Source organism: Electrophorus electricus, chromosome 14 (genome assembly GCF_041902795.1).
Source record: "Electrophorus electricus isolate QZ-2024a chromosome 14, ASM4190279v1, whole genome shotgun sequence".
Taxonomy (NCBI): Eukaryota; Metazoa; Chordata; class Actinopteri; order Gymnotiformes; family Gymnotidae; genus Electrophorus; species Electrophorus electricus.
Window position 1 is genome coordinate 6,245,440 of NC_137510.1, and position 20,322 is coordinate 6,265,761.

The 20,322-nt window shown below is 39.6% G+C and overlaps 2 protein-coding genes and 1 pseudogene across 6 annotated transcripts; 2 read left to right on the top strand and 1 right to left on the bottom strand.

Annotated features, from left to right (window-relative positions):
- Positions 1–87: 87 nt before the first annotated feature.
- On the bottom strand, positions 88–5,935 carry LOC145651202 (uncharacterized). Of its 4 annotated transcripts, XR_014116992.1 has the most exons (8): positions 5,840–5,935; positions 5,596–5,631; positions 5,331–5,390; positions 5,161–5,229; positions 4,316–4,351; positions 2,881–4,095; positions 2,577–2,620; positions 88–257 (listed from the first exon to the last, which is right to left on the bottom strand). XR_014116992.1 is itself a non-coding variant. In XM_081696618.1 (6 exons), the coding sequence occupies exons 1-6, from the start codon at positions 5,895–5,897 to the stop codon at positions 3,950–3,952; spliced, it is 405 nt and encodes a 134-aa protein (XP_081552744.1). In that variant the 5' UTR covers positions 5,898–5,935; the 3' UTR covers positions 2,387–3,949. The 4 variants fall into 4 exon arrangements, 1 of the variants encoding a protein (XP_081552744.1); XR_014116990.1 differs by lacking the exon at positions 2,577–2,620; XR_014116991.1 differs by lacking the exon at positions 88–257 and having other exon boundaries at positions 2,387–2,620.
- LOC118242183 (UDP-glucuronosyltransferase 2B20 pseudogene) lies at positions 265–2,276 on the top strand (annotated as a pseudogene).
- A 2,163-nt stretch (positions 5,936–8,098) lies between the features above and the next one.
- LOC113569230 (C-C chemokine receptor type 7-like) lies at positions 8,099–16,214 on the top strand. Of its 2 annotated transcripts, none has more exons than XM_035531185.2 (3): positions 8,099–8,220; positions 13,255–13,325; positions 14,009–16,214. In XM_035531185.2, the coding sequence occupies exons 2-3, from the start codon at positions 13,259–13,261 to the stop codon at positions 15,274–15,276; spliced, it is 1,335 nt and encodes a 444-aa protein (XP_035387078.1). In that variant the 5' UTR covers positions 8,099–8,220; positions 13,255–13,258; the 3' UTR covers positions 15,277–16,214. The 2 variants fall into 2 exon arrangements, with proteins under 2 accessions (XP_035387078.1, XP_081552743.1); XM_081696617.1 differs by having other exon boundaries at positions 14,270–16,214.
- The last annotated feature ends 4,108 nt before the right edge of the window (positions 16,215–20,322 follow it).

The window sequence follows — 20,322 nt, forward strand, 5'->3', positions numbered from 1 at the left end:
TTATTATTATTATTATTATTATTATTATTATTATTATCATTATTATTATTATTGTTGTTGTTGTTGTTAGATTACCTATGAACTAAACTCAGTTGGGTCAAGGAATTTATTTTTCCTGTGTCTTACACTGACAAATACATACACACACAAATATATTTGCAGCCATTATAAAAAGTTCGTATTTGTCCATTCTCAGTCTCTCTCTCCCAAATATCGTGGTAATTGCAGGACTTGGGGTCTGTGCCGCTCTCTGGAAACTACCAGTAGAGAGAAAAAACAGAGGGGTGGGGCTACACATAGTTCACTGCACAGCACAGTGGGACTGAGATGCAGGGTAAAATAACAAAACATTATTTTCCTTTGTTCTGATATAAGTTACAGAATATAAACCCTTTCCAAACTGTTTCTGCATTTGTGAAATTGTCTGTTGTATAAACTAAAGCTAACAAGAATATGCATGAAATGAAATGTGGTGTTTTCATATCCTGGAAGAATGCTTCAGTGCATGGTCATGTGTGTCTAGTGTGTAAAACTCAAACTTCAGGGTGTTGTGTTGTGATGTGTTTTGGAACAATGAATTATCGAAGTGAATGCACTATGGATTACGTCTATTACGGTTTCCCTTCACGAGGGCGTAATCATCGAGCACCAAGACTTTTTTGTCTCCTTCCTTAGCAAGATGCTGGAAATTCAGTGAGGAGGGGGCTCTCCTCTGGCATTCATGAAATTCTACTGGCAGATGTTAACCACACTGTCAGAAATTCACTGACAGGCGAGTCAAATGGTAGTGGAGATGTTTGAAAACAAGACCCTGATGGAGCAGAAAAAATCTGCATACTATGATGTTGTTCTGATTGACCCTGGAATTCCTGTGGGGGCGCTCGTGGCCCACAGACTGGGTTTACCTGTAAGGGTTGGTGCCAGGCCGAGACCCCCTCCGGCCACCAGAGGGAGGCATCGAGTCAGGCACGCCACTAATCAGGCTTAACACAGGATGGGCTAGACCTTATATAAGCCCAGTGACCCAGTCATTCAGTGCTGGGTTTTTGCCAAAGTTCTGGGTCAAGCGCCTCAGGTATTGAGGTCTATGTGCCTTCGTGCTACACCTCACTTCTTGTCTGTGAGGGTGTCTGTGTTTTTACATGTCCCCTCCTCTCTCCAGTTTTCCCTCTCGAGTCTGTCTCTCTCCTGAGGCTTCCCTTAGCCATTCAAGTTCCTCCCTGTTTTCTGGTTTTGTTTTGGAAAAACAATTTCTTCCTGTGGCATTCTTTGTTCTCCCTTTTTCCACACTCGGTGTGGTGTTTAGTTTTTTTCATTTTGTTTTACTTGATCCAAGAGCTAACTGTTTTGCACATGGGCCCACCATTGTTAGAGTGTGGTTGCTCACCCAGTAGGCTGTTGGTGTCATCACTTAGCTGACCTGGGTTCGAGCCAATCTTACACTACCGATTGTGTTTAATGTACAGTGGCTCACCAGTGGAGAGGGGCACTTTGTTGCTCATTATCCCAAAGTCAGGCTGTGTCTTCTCAGAACACATGACATTCAGTGAAAGGCTGAAGAACGCATTTCATTATGCTCTGAACGTGTGCATTGACCGCTTCATTGTGAGTTCTCACTATGCTGCACTGATGACATGTTACTTTGGACCCGACACCAGTTTTTATCATTTCCTTCAGGGCGTTGGCATCTGGCTGATGAGGTTGGACTTTATCTTTGAATTCCCTTGGCTCACCATGCCCAATATCATCTACATTGGGGGTTCCAGTGCAAAACTGCAATGCAATTATCAGTGGAGCTGCAGGAGTTTGTGGATGGGTCTGGAGAGTACGGTATCATCATTATGTCATTAGGTACGTGATTGCTGCTGCATTTGCTCAGTTACCCCAGAGGGTGATCTGGGGACATCTGGGTAAGCGCCCCAATAATCCAGGCAACAACACCCTGCTGATTAAATGGCTTCCCCAGAATGACTTGCTTGGTCACCCCAGAACCCGAGTGTTTGTCAGCCATGGTGGGACTAATGGAGTTTGAGTCTATCTACCATGGTGTTCCAGTGCTAGGTCTCCCATTACCATTTGACCAGTTTGAGAACTTACTACATCTTCAGGTATGAGGAGCTGCTGTTGTTCTTGATGTCGTTAAATTGAAAAGCTAGGACTTCCTGAAAGCAGTACAAATTGTCCTACAGCAGCCATCATACAGAGACAATATGCAAAGACTATCTAGACTGCACCAGGACAGGCCCATGCATCCTCTCAACAGGATAAAGTTATAAAGTTATAAAGGGGCTGCACACCAAGTCCTATAAGATGCCCTGGTACTCTTACCACTCTCTGGATGTTGTAAGCTTTCTCTCGGCTTTAATACTAACACTAATGGCTGCTCTAGTATTAATAATCAATTTATTATGCAGGCAACAAAAATCTAAATTGGAATGATGAGAACTACATTTACATTTACATTTACATTTACGGTATTCAGCAGACGCTCTTATCCAGAGGGACTTACAAAAGTGCTTTGTCATTTACTCATAGAATATATCCAAGTACAGTACAGTAGGTTAGAATTAACATACCAATGAACTAGAATACTGTAGAATACAGGAATGAATGCTGATACCTAGAAGTGCAAAATACATAAGGTCTATCTTAAACAGTGATAAGTGCTATAAACAATAAGTGCTAGAGTTTGTTAAACAAGATAAACAGTGCCCTACAATAAGAACTACATAAAAGACTATCTGAAATGAATGCTGTAATAAACTGCTATTGAAGGTGTTTAAATACAACGAGAGGCAACAGTATATTTTGTTATATACATGAATTTTTATATACACAACAAAAGCCTATGATATATTAAATTTCCATATGTACACTTACTTTCTTATGCTGAATACCATATGTTCCTGCTGAATGCTGCATCAGTTGACCAGTTTCATGGAATGTCATTGTCACTGTTTTGTCTTCATATAGTTCATTATTTAATTCTGTGACTGACTCACAAAATTAAATGTTTACAAATACCCCAACACCCTAGCCTCTTCATCCGTACACCCTATCTCCTTTATCCCTACACCTCAGTTTGCACACTCAGGACTTCAAGTACAAGGCTTCTCGTGCTGATGTGGTGGTAGGGTATTCAGTGTCAAACCTCCCAAACCTTGGAACACTGGAGGAAGGAGGAAGAGGAAATGTGCGCACGCACACTCACACACACACACAAACCATCAGAGCATATCTCTTATCTACAAAAAGACAGAAATTCCTGTCCAAAAATCAGAAAAGGCCACTAGTTCCCTGAGTAAATATAATTAGTGATAAGGAACACATTTTAAATTTCAGCCCTTTCTTTACGGGAATGTGACAAGGCTTGCGATGGGACTGGCAATGAACTGCTGTGGGATTTAAAACATTAGGCTGAAGAAAGCAAGTGCTCAAAGAATAAAGCTATGTGTTTTAGTGGTAGAGTTTAGACTTACCATTACCAAGTTTTTATTTTTACAATTACAATTTGAGAGGAAATGTGCCTGTAGTTATTTTTAAATAAATTCAAATGGAAGTTGATTCAAATCTAATGGAATAATTCAAACGAATTTTTCCTTTGACAGGAAAAATGTAAGCAATTAGTGCTTGTCACACAAGTATTTCTACTATTATTTATAATAATTCATTTACATTAAAGCACACTTATATTTTCACTATTTTTGGAGTGTTTTAGTAAAAATGTAGTAAACAACTAGTAAAAATTAAACTTCACAAATCTCCAAACGCTTGTCATGTGTAGCAAATCAATCCAGATCCAGCTGGTTTAAAGCTATATAGCTATAATTTACTCTAAGAAAAAGAGAAAACAATTACAAGAATGATGACAAACACTGATTGATGTATAACTTCCAGTGTTAATCTAGCAGGTTCCAGAAGGAGGAAAAAGTAAAAAAACAAAAAACAATTATATATATATATACCACTTCTGCCATCCCAGTTCCACCATGGACTTATTAAATTTACTCCAGCAGAATGGCTTGATAGCCTTCACCAGTAGCAATACATTGCAACTCTTATAGTGATGATTTTGCTCTTGATCCTGGAAACTCTCTAGGAGAGAAAAAAAGTTTAAGACCTACATAGCAAGTAGTAGTAAGAATAAATCTGTACAACCACATACACACATTTTGCAGCATCATCACTAAACTCAATGTACATACACTACACACACAAATATTTTATACTTTAAAACCAAGCAAACAATATTTAAAAGCCTGTTTAAAAGTTATCACTAACCTCAATGTACACACACACACAAACACAGTCCTACCTTGATCTTCATAAGTCACATTCTGGTTAGTCTCTTCTGAAAAATGGTTAAAAAAAACAAACAAACAAAAAAAAAACATTAATAAAAACAATTCATATTAATCTCCCCCTATCCCTAGTTCTCATTCTATCTTTTGTACCTTAAATATTTGGCGGAATGATAAAATTTCTCTACCACAATATGGAGTCCAATAAGTCTAAAAGAATTTGGTTGGATCTAAGCAGTCTTAACTTTAGAATGATTCATCTTACTGCTGTTGTTGGCTGTTACTTCATCAATATAGCTAGGAAGACAAGGATACATACATGCAGCCATGTTCCCCAGATGACACCATCTGCTTCAGTCCATAATTAGTTCCCTTTTTTCATTCACACTGTCTGCTTTTCCCATTACTTTGGTACAGAAGACCAAAGCTGTTTGTTTTTGCTAAGCTCAACAGGGTATGCTTATTACTAGCAAGGCACCAAACAATCAGTTCTGACACATTCAGTGCTCGAAGACCTCTTTAGTTCTCATGCTTGAAGATAGCAGCAACAGAGTCAAAATGTAAATGGCACATGTGGAATTAACTCGGTACCCTATTTTAGCTCACCTGTGGATCCAATAAAATGGATAGCTCATTTGATCCAATAAAATGTAAGGACAATGTATAACACTGGCTGTATTTGCAACATAGTTTACCTGATGTAGACATACATATCCTTGAACTGAAAGCTTTTATACTGTCCAAAGGTTTTACTAAAGCACATAAATATAACTGAACACTATTGGTCTTAAAGAGAGTGCATTGGTAAATAGAAAAAAAAAGTTAGTGAAGCGTTCATAAACATTTTAAAATTGCTTACCTACAATTGTTTTATTTGGACTAAAATGAAAAGATCTGTGAAGTTGAGCTGTGTTGTTCTCAGTCAGATCTATGCACAAAAAATGTTATTTCAATTTCTACCCCCCACCACACACACCCCAAACAACCTTTTTGCTATCTGCCACATGTTAAGATTATTTTAACTTTAACCTTTGATAGCAGTGTTATTTCCATTCAGAGTTAGAGAATCATTGTGTAAGGGAATTCCTTCTGAAAAAGACATAGTGAGGTTTCATTTTAGACCCAACTGCAAATGAAATTTTAATTGAAATAAAAACAACATAATTAAATAATAGGAGTAACTCTGAGCATGGAATAAAATCATCTTAGTTATAATCAAAATGCATTTAACTGAATTTAAACATTTGTTGATAAGCAGACCACATCTATGACTGGTTTTCAGTAATTTTCTTACCTTTATCTCCCAAAAAGGTGCCTTCCACTGTTTGACCTGAAAAAACAGCCACAGTACCTTCTTTAACAACAACAAAAAAAAATTTAAATACATACATCTATCTCCTGCATTTATTAAGAACACAGCAGTGTCTGGACGTCTCTTGGTGATAATCCATAAAGCCTTCCATAATACCATCCAATTAGGTTAAACATAATATTTAAAAATATACATGCTCTAATTTGGAGATCATGGGTTTTCTTACAACAGATTGTTGATGGATCTAGCAACAGAAGTACTATTCCTATGAAGAAATGTAGCATTATGGAAGTCTGTGAGCACTCAGAAGTGTGTATGTGTGTCTACAAGTATATGACAGAACAATCACTCCGAGTAGTATAAGTGAGGAACACTTTTGTTTGTTTGTGTGTGTGTGTGTGCGTGTGTGTGTGTGTGTGTGTGTGTGTGTGTGTGTGTGTGTGTAACTGAGGAATAGGAAAACAGCCCACATCTCTTCCTCTCTGTGCTGATGAATACGTTTTGATAGTGGCCCTGATATGAGTACAAAGTGGAGAGTTCTTATCTTTTCTGTAAAGGAAGTTCAGAATTTGTAAATTATTCCAGTTCTGACAAAGAACCTTAAACATTTTGGTAAAATCTGAAATTGGGAACATGCACAGAGTTATGCCTCACTCTATTTTGTGTGTGTCTGTCATGCAAGGCAAACCTCTACAAAACTGACTCCCATTAACTCATTTTACTTACTATCTCCAATCACAAATAATGTTGACACTGTGACCCACTTCTATAATTAGAGTCACATATACATATCCTGACATCCACCTTTGTGATGTTTGTCATGTTAAAGCTGCCCTGTGATAATTTCATTAGGGGATGAATGACATAGATCATCTCCAGCTCTTGCAATGAACACATTGAAACTACCCTGTTTGGTTTAGTGTTTTCTCTGCTTAGTCAAAAATTACAACAAACCTGTAACAATCCACAGAGCTGTCATAAGTCTTTTCTTCATTGAGACATGTTATACTTTATGACACACTTGTTTTAACCTACTTCAGCTTGTCCTCAACTTGTTGGGTGTTCAAATGTATAACCTGTCTAAGGACAGTCAATTTATAACCTGTCTAAGGACAGTCAATTTAACTTTGACTGGCAATCTGTTTTCCTTGTGAAATAAATACATAGCTTGATATAAATGAATGAAACAGACCCTGCGATTGGCTGTATTAGGTAAAGTTTCACATAAACCTTTTTTTGCCTGTTTAAATAAAATGTCAGATATGTTTGCGTATAAAGATTTACATATCATTACACACAAAAGACCACAATTGCCATCACAATTACCTATGAACAAAATGCAATCTTCAGGTCAGAAATGAAGAATCCAATTCTGTTTTCTGAATGGGTGCAGTACAAAGTGTACAATCACTGAAATTCAGCATACATACAGAGAAAAATGCAATGTGTAAATACAAGTTGCATACACAGATTTAGAATTATTTCTGAAGATGCATAGTTGCATAGTTATTATGCTTAAATGGTATATGGTAATAATTTGCCATTCATTAAAAACCCATTACATTAATTAAAACCTGAGTGTGCATTGTTCATGTTGCTATTTGGAAAGGAGTGTGTGGCATTTGACACAAACCTCCTAACCACAATCCAATCAAAACAAAATGGAGACAGTGAGAGAGAGAGAGAGAGAGAGAGAGAGAGAGAGAGAGAGAGAGAGAGAGAGAGAGAGAGAGAGAGAGAGAGAATGCTTAGAATGATGCATTTTCCCATCTTTTGAGTGTTTGGTCACCATTCTAACACACAGGGCTGAGAAAGAGAGAGGTATGCCTACTTGTAAACAAATTCTCTTTCAGACACACACACTCACACAGATTAAGAGACGGCTAACCACACTGATACATGCTATGGCGGATCTGAACAGATTTTGTAACCATCCACACATGCATATGCACCAACATAAACTTACAATGATGAATATGCAAAAAACAAAATGAATTCAAAACATTCAAGTTGGAAGACATGCCTCAGGTTAAGGAGAGGTCATTTCTATAGCACTAAACCCAGTGTGACCCCACAGCATACACCCTGTCAACAGTATGCCAACCACAGGCACAAAAAGCCACCTGCACAGAAACCATGGTAAACCCAGTGCAACCTCTTTCTGGCCTGAGCACCCACCCAGTATCATGAACCCGTAACCAAAATGTTCATCCTGTTTCACATTTGCATAGCATATTCAGGGCATTATTCAGTGTCACAGCATTTCAACGTGTACAACCCCTGCCCCTGAGGTAAAGAACTTTGACTTAAACTCATGAACCTACAATCCCCAACTCAGATGCCACCTCCAAAAAAAAAAAAAACAAGTAACAGAAAAACAACACCCTTGCAAAAAGAAACTGCTTCTCATGGTTAAATCAGCTTGTGGTCAGGGTGTTTTTGATTTTGGTTTCATGCTAGGGCAGCTGTGATAGGATGAGAAAAACAGCATGCCACATATATCTTATGTACATTTCGGGTAGAGAGACCAGACAATCAAAAACAGCGCATGCACTGAATAACCTTGGCACTGCTACTGCAAAAATCTACCAACTACTGTACACAGAGGTGAGTCACACCAGTCTCCCAAGAAACTGTTTTATGTAATATTATATATGAAATATGATAAATGATATTATATGTAAACATGCATGTATGTAATATTTTATATAAAACTATCTATTACTAAATTGTCTGAAAAGTAATTAACGTTTTTGTACACATTCACAGTAAACATGATGTATATTTTATTGACTGCATGTTGGCAGCAAACTTAAATGTTAGGTAAACATAACTATATAGCACAACGTGTAATCTGAAAAATAAATGCTTTGACCAGCAACTTGTGTTTCTGTGGACAGATTCCCTGGATACAATTTTAGTCGTTTGTTTAAAATATATGCAAAAAGGTGTACAAAGTCTAGATAGTAGCAGAGCTTTATTGATTAATGTTTGATTATTAATGACCTATATTGAAAACCATTCAATGGTGCATGCAGGTGCATGTGCTTCAACTCATAAAGAAACTGATAAATTAAGCAAAGTTGCATTAGTGTCGAAAACTAATGCGACAGAATAGATGAAAAAATCACACAAATCACAGACACGAATCAATGGACATAACGGCGACTGTAAATATTCGTTCGGTGACTGTGAATGTTTATGGTTAAGATAATGTTTAATATTTAGTGTAACAGCACTAGTGTAACAGCACTAGATATGCATGTTGTAACATTACTGAGTAATAATAGTACATTACAGTCCAATATAAAGAAACTGAATCTCCTCCTCCAAGCTTAGCTGTCAATGGTTTGCTTGTCGAATGTAAATGTAAATTTAAAATGAAATCATAAATGTAAATTCAAATTAGCGAGCACAGAAAAATACATTTGATCCTTTGACCAACAATCGAGCCATTCATCTTTATTTGTTACCGTCGGTAGTTCCAGGCGGTTGTTTCTGCGGATGCTACACAAACAGGTTCCTCACTGCTAGAAGTGACGTTAAAGCTAGCTTGCTGCTCCTGGGCCTGCATTTAGTTCTGGATCTAGTTGAAGCTCTGTTGTGTGACCTACGCTTTGTCTTTGTGCACTTTTGGAGCCATCGTTATTTAGCCTTAGAGTCTTAGAGAACGGGAACAGGTGATCCGCACGTAGTGCTGCCTGGGTAATTAGTTTTTATATTCCTGATATGGCGGGGCCAGAGAAGAGTACGGGCAGTTGGTGAAAAGTGCCGAAACGCAACGAAAGGTCACGGTACGCGAACGAACAAAATGTAGAAGTGCTGGTACTGCGTATCCGTGAGTACCGGCCCCCTTCAAGCACTGTATACGTGGCTCGATTACTGCTGATTAACATTTTACTCTTAGGAAAGTTGATCATTCTCATTTTCAGTTCAATTAATTAAATTATAACTGAATCTACAATGTAATTTATTACTGTGTGCTCAAAAGGTCTGTGGTCATAAACCTTGTGCTCATAAATAAAAGCATATTTTTATTTTGCGCTTCAGGTGTTTTGGGTACTAAAAGAAAACCCCGTAAATAAGCAAGCAAGCAAACAAAGAAAGAAACAAACAACAACGATATTAATGGGATAATAATAATAATGATAATAACAATAATAATAAAAAAGACATTTTATGGAATTAATCACCTGAAAAAATCCAAAGCACACATTTAAAGAATAAGTCTGGTATTGGTATGTGTTTGGGTTTTACCCAGACACTTATTTCAGCAAATGGTGCTTTATTTATTTAATGTTATATACAACAACTAATCTTTCCAGGAGACTTAAAATGTTAACATTTCGTGACTGTTTAACCGTACAAAGGAAAAAAAAACAGGCAAACCAACCACCTAAGAACTAAATACATGTATGTAGTCTAAACCTATAAGTCTCTCGCTTTTGTAATGTCCACGGTTTCGTGTTTATGTTCATTTCTTGTTTTACGTGTGAGTGCCGCTGTCTTCATGTAACAATAAATGTTCGTCCTCGTCGCTGGAGCCTGTGCGTCCTGTACCTCACCCTTCGGCACTCGGGCCACACACGTTACAAAGCCCGTATTAACTTCCTTTGATCTGAGTAATTTATTTGTTTAGAGGTCTATTTTAATACAATATAATTTAATATGAAATTTATATTAATAGAATAGAATAGAATGGAATGTAAATTAGTAGTCTGAGGCATTATTCCAGTAGTTTATGCGCATTCATACCTACGTGAGCACCTTCTAAGCAGTTTGGCTGTATTTGATGCTGGTAGTAACGCCACCGCTGTCAGTAAAGCAGTTTACTTTTGCAGGTTTGCTATCGAGTTAGTCTTTAAAAATGGTATTGTATTGTTCGGCATATTAAAATCAAATATAACAGATTCCAACAGTAAAAAATCCGATTTGCTATAAACTAGTGTGTTTGTTCTCATAGATGCGATATGTTTTTGATTATCTAGCCTACTACCTGGGATAGCATCCAATCTGAAAGCCTCTCTACTCTAACTCGTTTAAGTTAATAATTTAACTGTTCAATACCTCGCAATCATATTTTGGCAAAGTTTAAGAATTTAATGGAAAGCAGCTTTAATTTCCAACAATTTTCCGCAATCTAAGCAATCTAAATTCGTAAGCGAATTTACCTTTCACGCTACAGATGTGGTCCCGTCGGCGATGTATTAGCCTCTGTACACTCCAAGGGAATGCAAATATCCAAAGGAGACGACGTAGTATGGTTGGTGTATTTCTCAACAAAAATAACACTGTTAGACGTGAAACTGTTCTTAAAGTTCTGTCGCACGCAATGATGACTGATTTCTGAAGCTATAAGTCATCTCACTGGACACGTCATTTAAAGCAACGGAGCGGTGGCACGCGATGAGTCTCCTTATGAATAAACCTTCTTGCCAAGAGTGTTCAAAGAGTTCCATGTTATCTCTATTTTCGTGTAATTGTAAATCGCAAAACATGTCTAAGAATCACGATAAAGATTAACCGTGGTGAGTGTTACCACCATTTTTTTGGATTAGTGTTTTTAATTCTTACAACACTTCTTTTTTATTTTATTTTATTTCATTTTATTTTATACATCTGTATACTATAGTGGTATCGTTTGCTTTAGACATAATAACGCTGTAAGACTGAATACCCGTTTTAAATATAGTTGAATGGTCGAATCACCTTTAAAAAGAAGTTTTACAAACATGCAGATCGAGAGATTGGAAAAAAGAAGAAAAGATAAGACCTTCTTGTATACTCTAGTAGTATGATACATCTGCATCACAGAACAGATGCAGAACAGAACAGAACTGCATCACAGAACAGATGCAGATACTGAGATCATAGAACATACTTTTATATATATATATATATATATATATATATATATATAGTCAGTTCCAGATGAAAAAAAAAGTACCACGAATGTGAACAAAGATAACTGAAGAATACAGGCATAGATTGAATATGTAGATAACAACCCAACTTGGCACCAAGGCAAACAGCAGTATGTAATCTGGGCAGATCACAGAGCTCTAAGTGGATAAACAGTGTTATTATGTGACAGCCTATCTAAGTATGTCCACAAATCTAAATTCTGTAACGTATTTTTACACATTTTATGGGTTGTCAGGTCTTGCCTGCAAAGGCTTAGAAAACACTGCTTTTCTCATGGAGGTTTTGGGTTTGAACCTCTTCTGGGTAAGTGCTCTATGCTATACCAATAATAGTCCTTGGGCAAGACTCCTAACACTATATACACTTACCTCTAAAATAGTTAATTGAAGTGAACCAACAAAGAAGAACTTACTAGAATAAATGATGTTTACAATTTCAAAATGATATTCCCTATTTTAAACTATATTTATTAGTTTGTTGGACAGTCTCGCCATCCAAGCCACAGTTACAAAGGACAGATGGTTTCACGGCTTGGGCAGCGCCCAGCCAAAGAGACATGCCCTCACACACACACATGCATACACATTGCTCCAGTTTGCAGCCAATCCCCCTAATCTCAATCATTTAGTTTATTACCTGTTATCATGCACACCTACTTCTTGTTTCACTTTCATTTAACCCACAGTATTTCAGTCCACAGTTACATGTCTCCAGTGCTTTACATTGCACATAATAATAAATAAACCACCCAAACGCTTAAAGGGTTGCTAAGGGCTTGATTTATTACTGTTTGTTTTTTGAGCCTTTTGCTTTGTTTTGTGAGCATCAATAAAGATACTCTACCACACTCAAGCCTTAAGATGTCACAGATGGCACAACTGAAACAACTGAATGGTACTTTTGTACATGTATATTGAAAAATGGTCATTGGGTATCTGATGCAGTCTGCTGAGCAATAACGTGACTACACTTTTAACAGCTCCTAGCTATGGTTTTAACACATTTCTCAAAGGAGAAATGGGGGAGAACTTTGACATTCTCTGTAAGCATTATTACACTCGCTGACACATTTTGCCAGTTTTCTTGTTTACATAGAATGTCTTGATAGACTGGATATGAGTTACTCTATCTTCAACGCCTCATGATTTTACAGGTAGCATTTTAGCCAAGATCTCAGGTATAATAGTTTAAACAGAAGACTAATAAGAAAGGATGTATCGGATTTATAGTCTATACCACGTTTTTTAGTTTGAAAGGGCTTTTATCGTGTATTGGCAATACCTCTCAGCCTACACCAATTTGTACCCCGCTATTGAACTTAGATCATCATGGGTACGTCAATAATCAAAAGATCGTCTAGCCTGGAAGAGCTTTGACAACTGTCTCACTTCAGATATATGTCAGAAGAGCTGGTGCTTTGACAAAGGTAGAGAGGAATATTAGGTAGAGAGGACTTGTATTACCCAATATTACCCATTAGCTGTGATGCACACTGTCATTATTTCAATATAGTTAAAGGCTCCTGGAATGCTTTGAGAGTTTTCTTTCCTACTGAGAATGTGATGGAAGAATGATGCTGTTCCACATTTAAAAATGTACTGGAAACCCCTCTGGAGGTCCACTAATTTGGACCATTCCACATCATGACATAGATCACCTTGTGAACTTCACATGTAACTAATTCATATCTGATTCTCTCTTTCTTTCTCTAAGCAGAGCAATGACAAGCTACAGAAACTCTACGATCCATACCGATGGCAAGTTCCCCAATGATGACAGTTCCACAGGTGATACACAGAGTGACATCATCTGTCTAGGCAGTTTATGGTCAGCAGGGAGTAGTAGTTAATCATCAGTTACTTATTTTTTTCACATTTAAGTAAAACTTTTAACATTACTTGTTTTTGTATGCTATTTATTTATCCCAATATTCATACATACCATGCAGAATAACAGTGTAATCTTTTATGTGTACAATCTGTAGCACAGTATTTGAAGCATGCCCTGAATTATAGTTACAACACGATGCCCGATGACATGATTTAACATTTGCCATTGGAGTTTAATCAGTAAATAGTAAACAGTAAAAATATTAAGGGAACATATTACATTATGTTCATTTGTCTTAATACACTCCTCCACAAAATGTGACACATATATTCCTTGTAGGTGTTGCAATTCACAGCACATAACTGATACCTGGTCTTTGTAACAGTTTAGGCTCCATCTGTACATTTGAGATACATATTCATCTTTATGGTACATGTTTCCCAGTAGCAGATTATCTGAACCATGCTGGGAGTCTTAAGCATCCCAGTACAATGGTCCTTATCCTCTGCCTAGTTGCCCTCCAAGCACTGCAGCATCAGGGCTAGTCATCATTTTAGGATGTCAAGGGTATATTATATATACCTCCTCTACCATTGTCTCTGCCCTAAAGTGATTCTAAAAATGTATCACTGTGATACAGGATTTCTGGCCTTGCTCATTACGACAGATGACTTCTCTGGTGATTACACGTATATTTCAAATTCTACGGACGATCTGAATCTGATTGAGATGTGTGAACCCAGCAATAAGCAGGAGGTGACCAATGTGGCCATCCAGGTTGCCCTTTTCTTCATCATCTTCTTCCTCGGTGTAACCGGCAACGGACTGGTCATTGCCACTTTCGGCCAGTACCGCCGCCTGCGTCTGCGCTGCATGACCGACGTCTTCCTCTTCCACCTAGCACTGTCCGACTTGCTGCTCCTGCTGACCCTGCCGCTACGCACAGGTGAGGCCCTCGCTGGCGGCTGGTTCTTTGGAGAGGGTCTGTGCAAGCTGAACCATGGCGTGCACGCGATCAACACATACAGCGGCCTGCTGCTGCTGGCGTGCATCAGTGCGGACCGCTACCTAGTGGTGGTCCGCGCGCGGGCGGCACAGAAGCTGCGGCCGGCCATGCTGTGCTACGGTGGGCTGTGTGCCATTGCTGTGGCGATCGCCTCAGTGCTGCTGAGCCTGCCGGAGCTCATCTTCTCCTCTGTGAAGCAGGAAGCTGGCAACGTGGCGCAACGCTGTGGCATGAACATCTGGATGGAGGCCGACAGTGGCTGGGTGAAGAAGTTGGCAAATGTGGCTAAGATTGTGGGCTTCTGTGTGCCCTGCGTGGCCATGCTGGTGTTTTACGGTGCCATCGGGCATGTGCTCCTGCAGGGTAAGGCCAAATGCTGGCGCAGACAGAGGACACTGCGTCTCATGTTGGCATTGGTGCTGCTCTTCCTGCTCTTCCAGCTGCCATACACCCTGGTGCTGTCTTTCCGAGTGTTTATAGCTATGAGTACTTGCGACGAGTGGGGCAGGGCCCACCTGAGCGAGGACGTTACCCGCAGCCTGGCATACGTGCGTTGCTGTCTCAACCCTGTGCTCTATGCCTTCGTGGCCGTGCGCTTCCGTAATGATGTGCTGAGGTTGCTGCAGGACAGGGGATGTATGTGTGCATATCTCTCACATCTGTTGCCACATCCAGAGCCTGGAGGTATGACCACACCTCCTCCCACAACTCTCACAGCTGTCTCCTCTGTTCACGGACCCCCTAAAAGCCCACCTGTCACCGCCTCACCCCTCATGCCACAGGATAACAGCAAAGAATCAGGCCTGCCCAACTTGCTTTTCTGTCCCCAATCCATACAAAGACACTGCGCTCGTGAGCTGCGGACAGCAATGATTCTGCCTACACCTGCCAGCAAATTTTAGATTAGTACCACCTGCAGTTGATTTATGAATTGCATCACTGTCAAATGTGTTTCCTCGGCAGAATTTATGCATGCCTTCTTCTTGCATATGTGCATTTTTACTGTACCTTTCCTGACTGTATGTTCTGTCTTGCTTTAGATTGATTTAAATGTGTAAAAGATTTAAATGAGTCACCTGACATTATCAAGATGCGAGACCACAGCAAGACCACAGTGAATTTGCCACACATAAAAGTCATACCCATAATGTAAAATTCATCTGAAATGGTTGTAATTTTTGAAGATATTTGTTTTGGGAATTTCATTTTAAAAACAAATGTCTGATTTGTTTTCCCATTATACTGTACAAAACCTTTTTCTAAAAAAAAAACAAAAAAACAAAAACTTTGAAATTTTAATATGTGACTCAATAACTGATGTACAGCCGTTCAATTCATTTTTATCAGGAGTAATATTCATTTTGGAGCTGACTGTAATTACTGCGCTATAAATAAAAAAGATTTATTTAATCTTCATTTTAATAAGACAGCAGCTCTTGTGAAATAGTTCCCTAAAGAAATGTTTCATAAAGCTGAGATTCTTGTGTGTCTGGTTTGTATTTGGAAAACCATTGTTGATGAGGGGAACCACGCTCAGCCCTGCACTGCCACACCTACTTCTAGTACACACCTCCGATCTGATTCGCCAGAGTACTAGTACATACCTCCGATCTGATTCGCCAGAGTACATACCTGATCATCGTTCTCCTCATCATTGCCCCCCTACTTAAGCTCCCCTCCCTCGCATTCATGTCGCAAAGTATTGCCAACTCAATTCCAGATTCGAGCATACCTCGTCTCCTGCCTGATGCCTGGACACCGTGTTATCGACCTTAGAACAACCTGACTACGAATACCTGCCTGACCCCACTGATCTGTTTGATTTAAAAAATAAAACCTCTTGCGATTGGATCCTCTTCGTTTGTGTGTGCAATCTTTACAGTCAGTTCCCTATTACAGTAAATAACACTGAAAACAGAATTGAAATTCTTACTGTTAAGCAATTCTGAATTAAGGGTTAGACTGTAAGGAGGAGGCTTTAAGGAGGATGCGGGGACGAGTAGCGTGGAACACCAACACACGTTTATTTGACATTCAGACACGCACACTAACAGAAGCGAAAACCGTAAAGGACAGACCTTTATACATATGATAATGACACAATAAGGAGCAGGTGTGAGACACAAGGAGGCCATGGCCACATTGACAAACACACATAGACACGCACGGAGACGTTTGGGGGGAGAGGGGCCATACCGTGACATAGACATATATAACCCCCTCCTGAACAGGCTGGTTTTCAGTATTGCCCGTTTCCCACAGATACAGTGTGTTGCAATCTTTAATCACTTAATTAATTTTAACTTAAATAGTCTCTTTTTTTAATGCCAGGCACACATCTCCCACCCCCAAAAATGTTCAAGGGAATGGAAGGGCTACTTAAAAGGAGCTTGAAACAAGGAACAGGTGAAACACATTAGAACAGGGCTGAGGATGGGAGTGTGACAGGTGAAACACATTAGGGTAGGGCTCAGGATGGAAGTGTTGGTCCAGGGTTCATAGTGCAGGATGACTGCCCGTGGCGATCACCGCCCGTGGAACTCTTAAATGATGTCTCAGGCAGGGATCCAGGATGGATTCACAGTGAACAGAGGTCATTTATCTACTATTTCAGTTAAAGGCGTAGAAACGGCCTGTTTAAAAGGTTGGAAAGAGAAGTTGGAAAATGAATTATGACTGGAACATAAAACCACACAAACATTGTAAGTGGACATCAAGGAAGAATATAAAATCAAGGAAAAATGTAGGATATAGACGATATAAATAAATAATTTAAAGAAAGAAATCACATTACATAATCACATCATTACACCATCTTAATAAATCTCGCTCCTCTCAGTGTACGAGTCTGCCTCAGGATCTCTCCACATTACAGAAAGACCAGTTTACCATGAACGCAGAAAGAGAGAGGGCCTCTGTTAGCTAATGCTCTTCAGGGCAGTGGTAGCTCAGCAGTTAAGGTACTTGACTTATAATCAGAAGGTTGCTGGTTAAAGCCCCACCACGGCCCCCCAACTGTTGGGCCACTGAGCAAGGCCCTTAACCCTCAATTGCTCAAGTTGTACTCAGTCATAATTGTAAGCAGCTTTACATAAAGGTGTCAGGTAAATGGGACAAAATACTAGCCTTTTCCACACACTCCGAGTATGCTGCGTCTCAGCACCACCAGAGGCTGCAAATCCCCTGCCACCGCAGATATAAGGGCGTCTTGTCAGTCATAGAAAACTCTGCAAGTACTTTCATTTTCAGCTGCTTTTTGTGATGAGACTGCAGGTAAACACTATCTGAGTGTTTTTATCAACACTGGAGGAAGGAGCGACCTGAAGCACAAGACGTGAGTAGGTGGAGTGAATGTACAGATAATCTTTGGTATGATACTTGGTGTGCTCTCAACTGCAAGCTTCCTATAGCTCACATGAGGCTTGGGAGCTGCCGAGTTGCTTCTGTGCCTGTGTTTTCCTCCAGGGTCACCGCACTTGTACCAGTGGCTGTCCTGCAAGCCACTTTGCAAGTTTGTGTTCCCAGCATTGAAGATGCCACCCAGCGAGTTCCTGTTCCCAGCATTAAAGATGCCACTCTACTTGTTACCGGGTCTGTTCCTTGTTTTTGCCTTCACATATGATTTAGTTTTTGCCCCTGTTGTGGTGTCTGATCCTGTGCCTGTTTCTGTGCCCATTCCAGTTCCTTGGTCTCCGTTTGTTTCTGTTTCTGTGCCCATCCGTGTATCTGTGCCTGTTTTTGTTCCTGTCCCATTGTCCTGGCCCAGTCTGTATGGTATTTTTATTTTGCTCATAATTTTGTGTGTGCGGTTTGACATTTCTCATCTTTTGCTGTGTGTCCACATCCTCCCTTTTGTCACCTTCAGTCTGTTGCTATTCAGTGTCCTGTTCCCGCTCCTGCGTTTGTGTCTGTTCCTGGTTGTTGTGCCTGCTCCTGTTGACCCGATTTGTCTGTTTCTGCATCTGTTTTCTTGTCTGCTCCTGTAGTGTCTCCGGTCTCTGTCTCTTCTGCTCCTGTACCTGCTCCTCGTTGTGTCCTATGTTCTGCTCATGTTTCCGATCTGTCTGTTCCTGTGTCTCATCCAGTTTCCATTCCTGCTCCTTTTCTTGCCCAGTTGTTTCTGTCTGTGTCTAGTCTTGGGGCTTGCTGTCATGATTGGCCCTCCCTAGCATCCTAGCTCATGTCTTTGTTTTGGCTGCATTCCTTAATTTCATCTCCTACCGTTCCTGTTCTGGTGCTCATTTTGGTTTTCACAAGTTATCACCTGTTCCTTGTAAGCCCTCATCAGTCCGTTTATTTAAACCCTGTGTCTTTCCCTGCCCTGTTAGTTGCAATCCATGCCTGTTATATTGTGATTCCATGCCTCTATCATGTTTCTGCTGCCTGTTATTGTTATGCATGCCTCTGTAGTTGGATGTATTAAGCTCCGTCATGTTTACTCTTCCCATGATTCTTAACCTGTTCATGTAGTTTGTGTTTTGTATTGTAGCCCATTTCCCTATTCTGTTATTGCGTGTTTGTCTCCTGTAGCATTGAGCGGTAAGGAGGCGGATGCATGTGCTGAGAGGAGCAAGATTTAATAGGGGCAAATCCAAAATCAGAGTCGTTTATACGGTCCAGGCTCACAGAGCCGACACGGAGAGTACTGAGAAACATTACAAAATAAAAACACACGAAGGCTAACTAGGGAAGCAGGCTAGGAACTAACGCTAGGGAACACTCAGGACTAGGAAACACGAAGGCTAAGAAACAAACACAGAGCACAAAGAAATAACCCTCAACCATTAACTCAAACCATGAAACAGCAAAACAAATAGTGAAAAGCCACGACCAAGGCACACAGCAGGGTTTAAATACATGAACTAGAAACGAGTGACAGGTGTACGCAATCAATGTGAGGACAAAACGAAACAATGGAACGGAACCCCACACAAGACATGGAAAACACGGAACATGGAAGGGACTGATCGTGACAACTCCTTTGTCTACTGTGTATTCCTGGACTCTCCATGTTGACTTACTGACCCTGGACCGTACTAACGACTCTGAATATGGATTTGCCCTTAATAAATCTCACTCTTCTCAGCGTATGCCTCCTCCTCGTGATTGCTCCACATTACAGCAACTTCATTATTTTCTCACCACTTTGCCAGGATCTCACTTTAATTTTGGAAAGTAGAAGTATGTATCACACAAAAAATAGGAAGAAATATTTACCTGTAAATTTCCTTTTTTTTTTTTCTACAGCAAAATGGTTTGGGGCAGTAGAATATTAGTATTTCTGTTAGTGAGTGCTGATTGGTTGGTGAGATTACACTGGATTTATGACCATTTACAACACAAGTTTTATTTGGTGGCAACTACAGTTGGCAGCTACATGCCAGCCGGCTACTGCTAAAGCTACGGCTCTGTTCATAATAGCCTACTATAGACCGTATACTGCACTCAGTATACTGCATACGGGTCCCTGTAGTGGTATGCAGTATAGTACCTAGTATCTGCCACATGCAAACCATACTATGTAAATATATGAAGGTTCTGGGAAAGCTTTTCTGCCACCGTTACATCATGGGATACAGTACGCCCTGAAGATAGCTCTAGATTGCATAATGGAAAATTTTATTTTGGTCGCATATTGCATATGGCATACTGATTTAGGGCCCAATCAGTACGTGAATAGTATGTAGTAGGCTATTTCGAACACAGCCTTTGTTAATGTGACTACACGTGCAATGTTAAACATATGTTGCTACATCAGCAAATAAGGATTTAGGACATCAGATTATCATCATTTATTGAACAGCCAACATAAAATAATGATACATAAAATGTTACACAATATTAATTATGTGTATGGTCCATTAATATACAGGTTTTATTACAGTATTATTAGCTACAGGTTTGATTTGTGGCAAAGTGATGTGATATAGTGAAAACAGAACAGGATT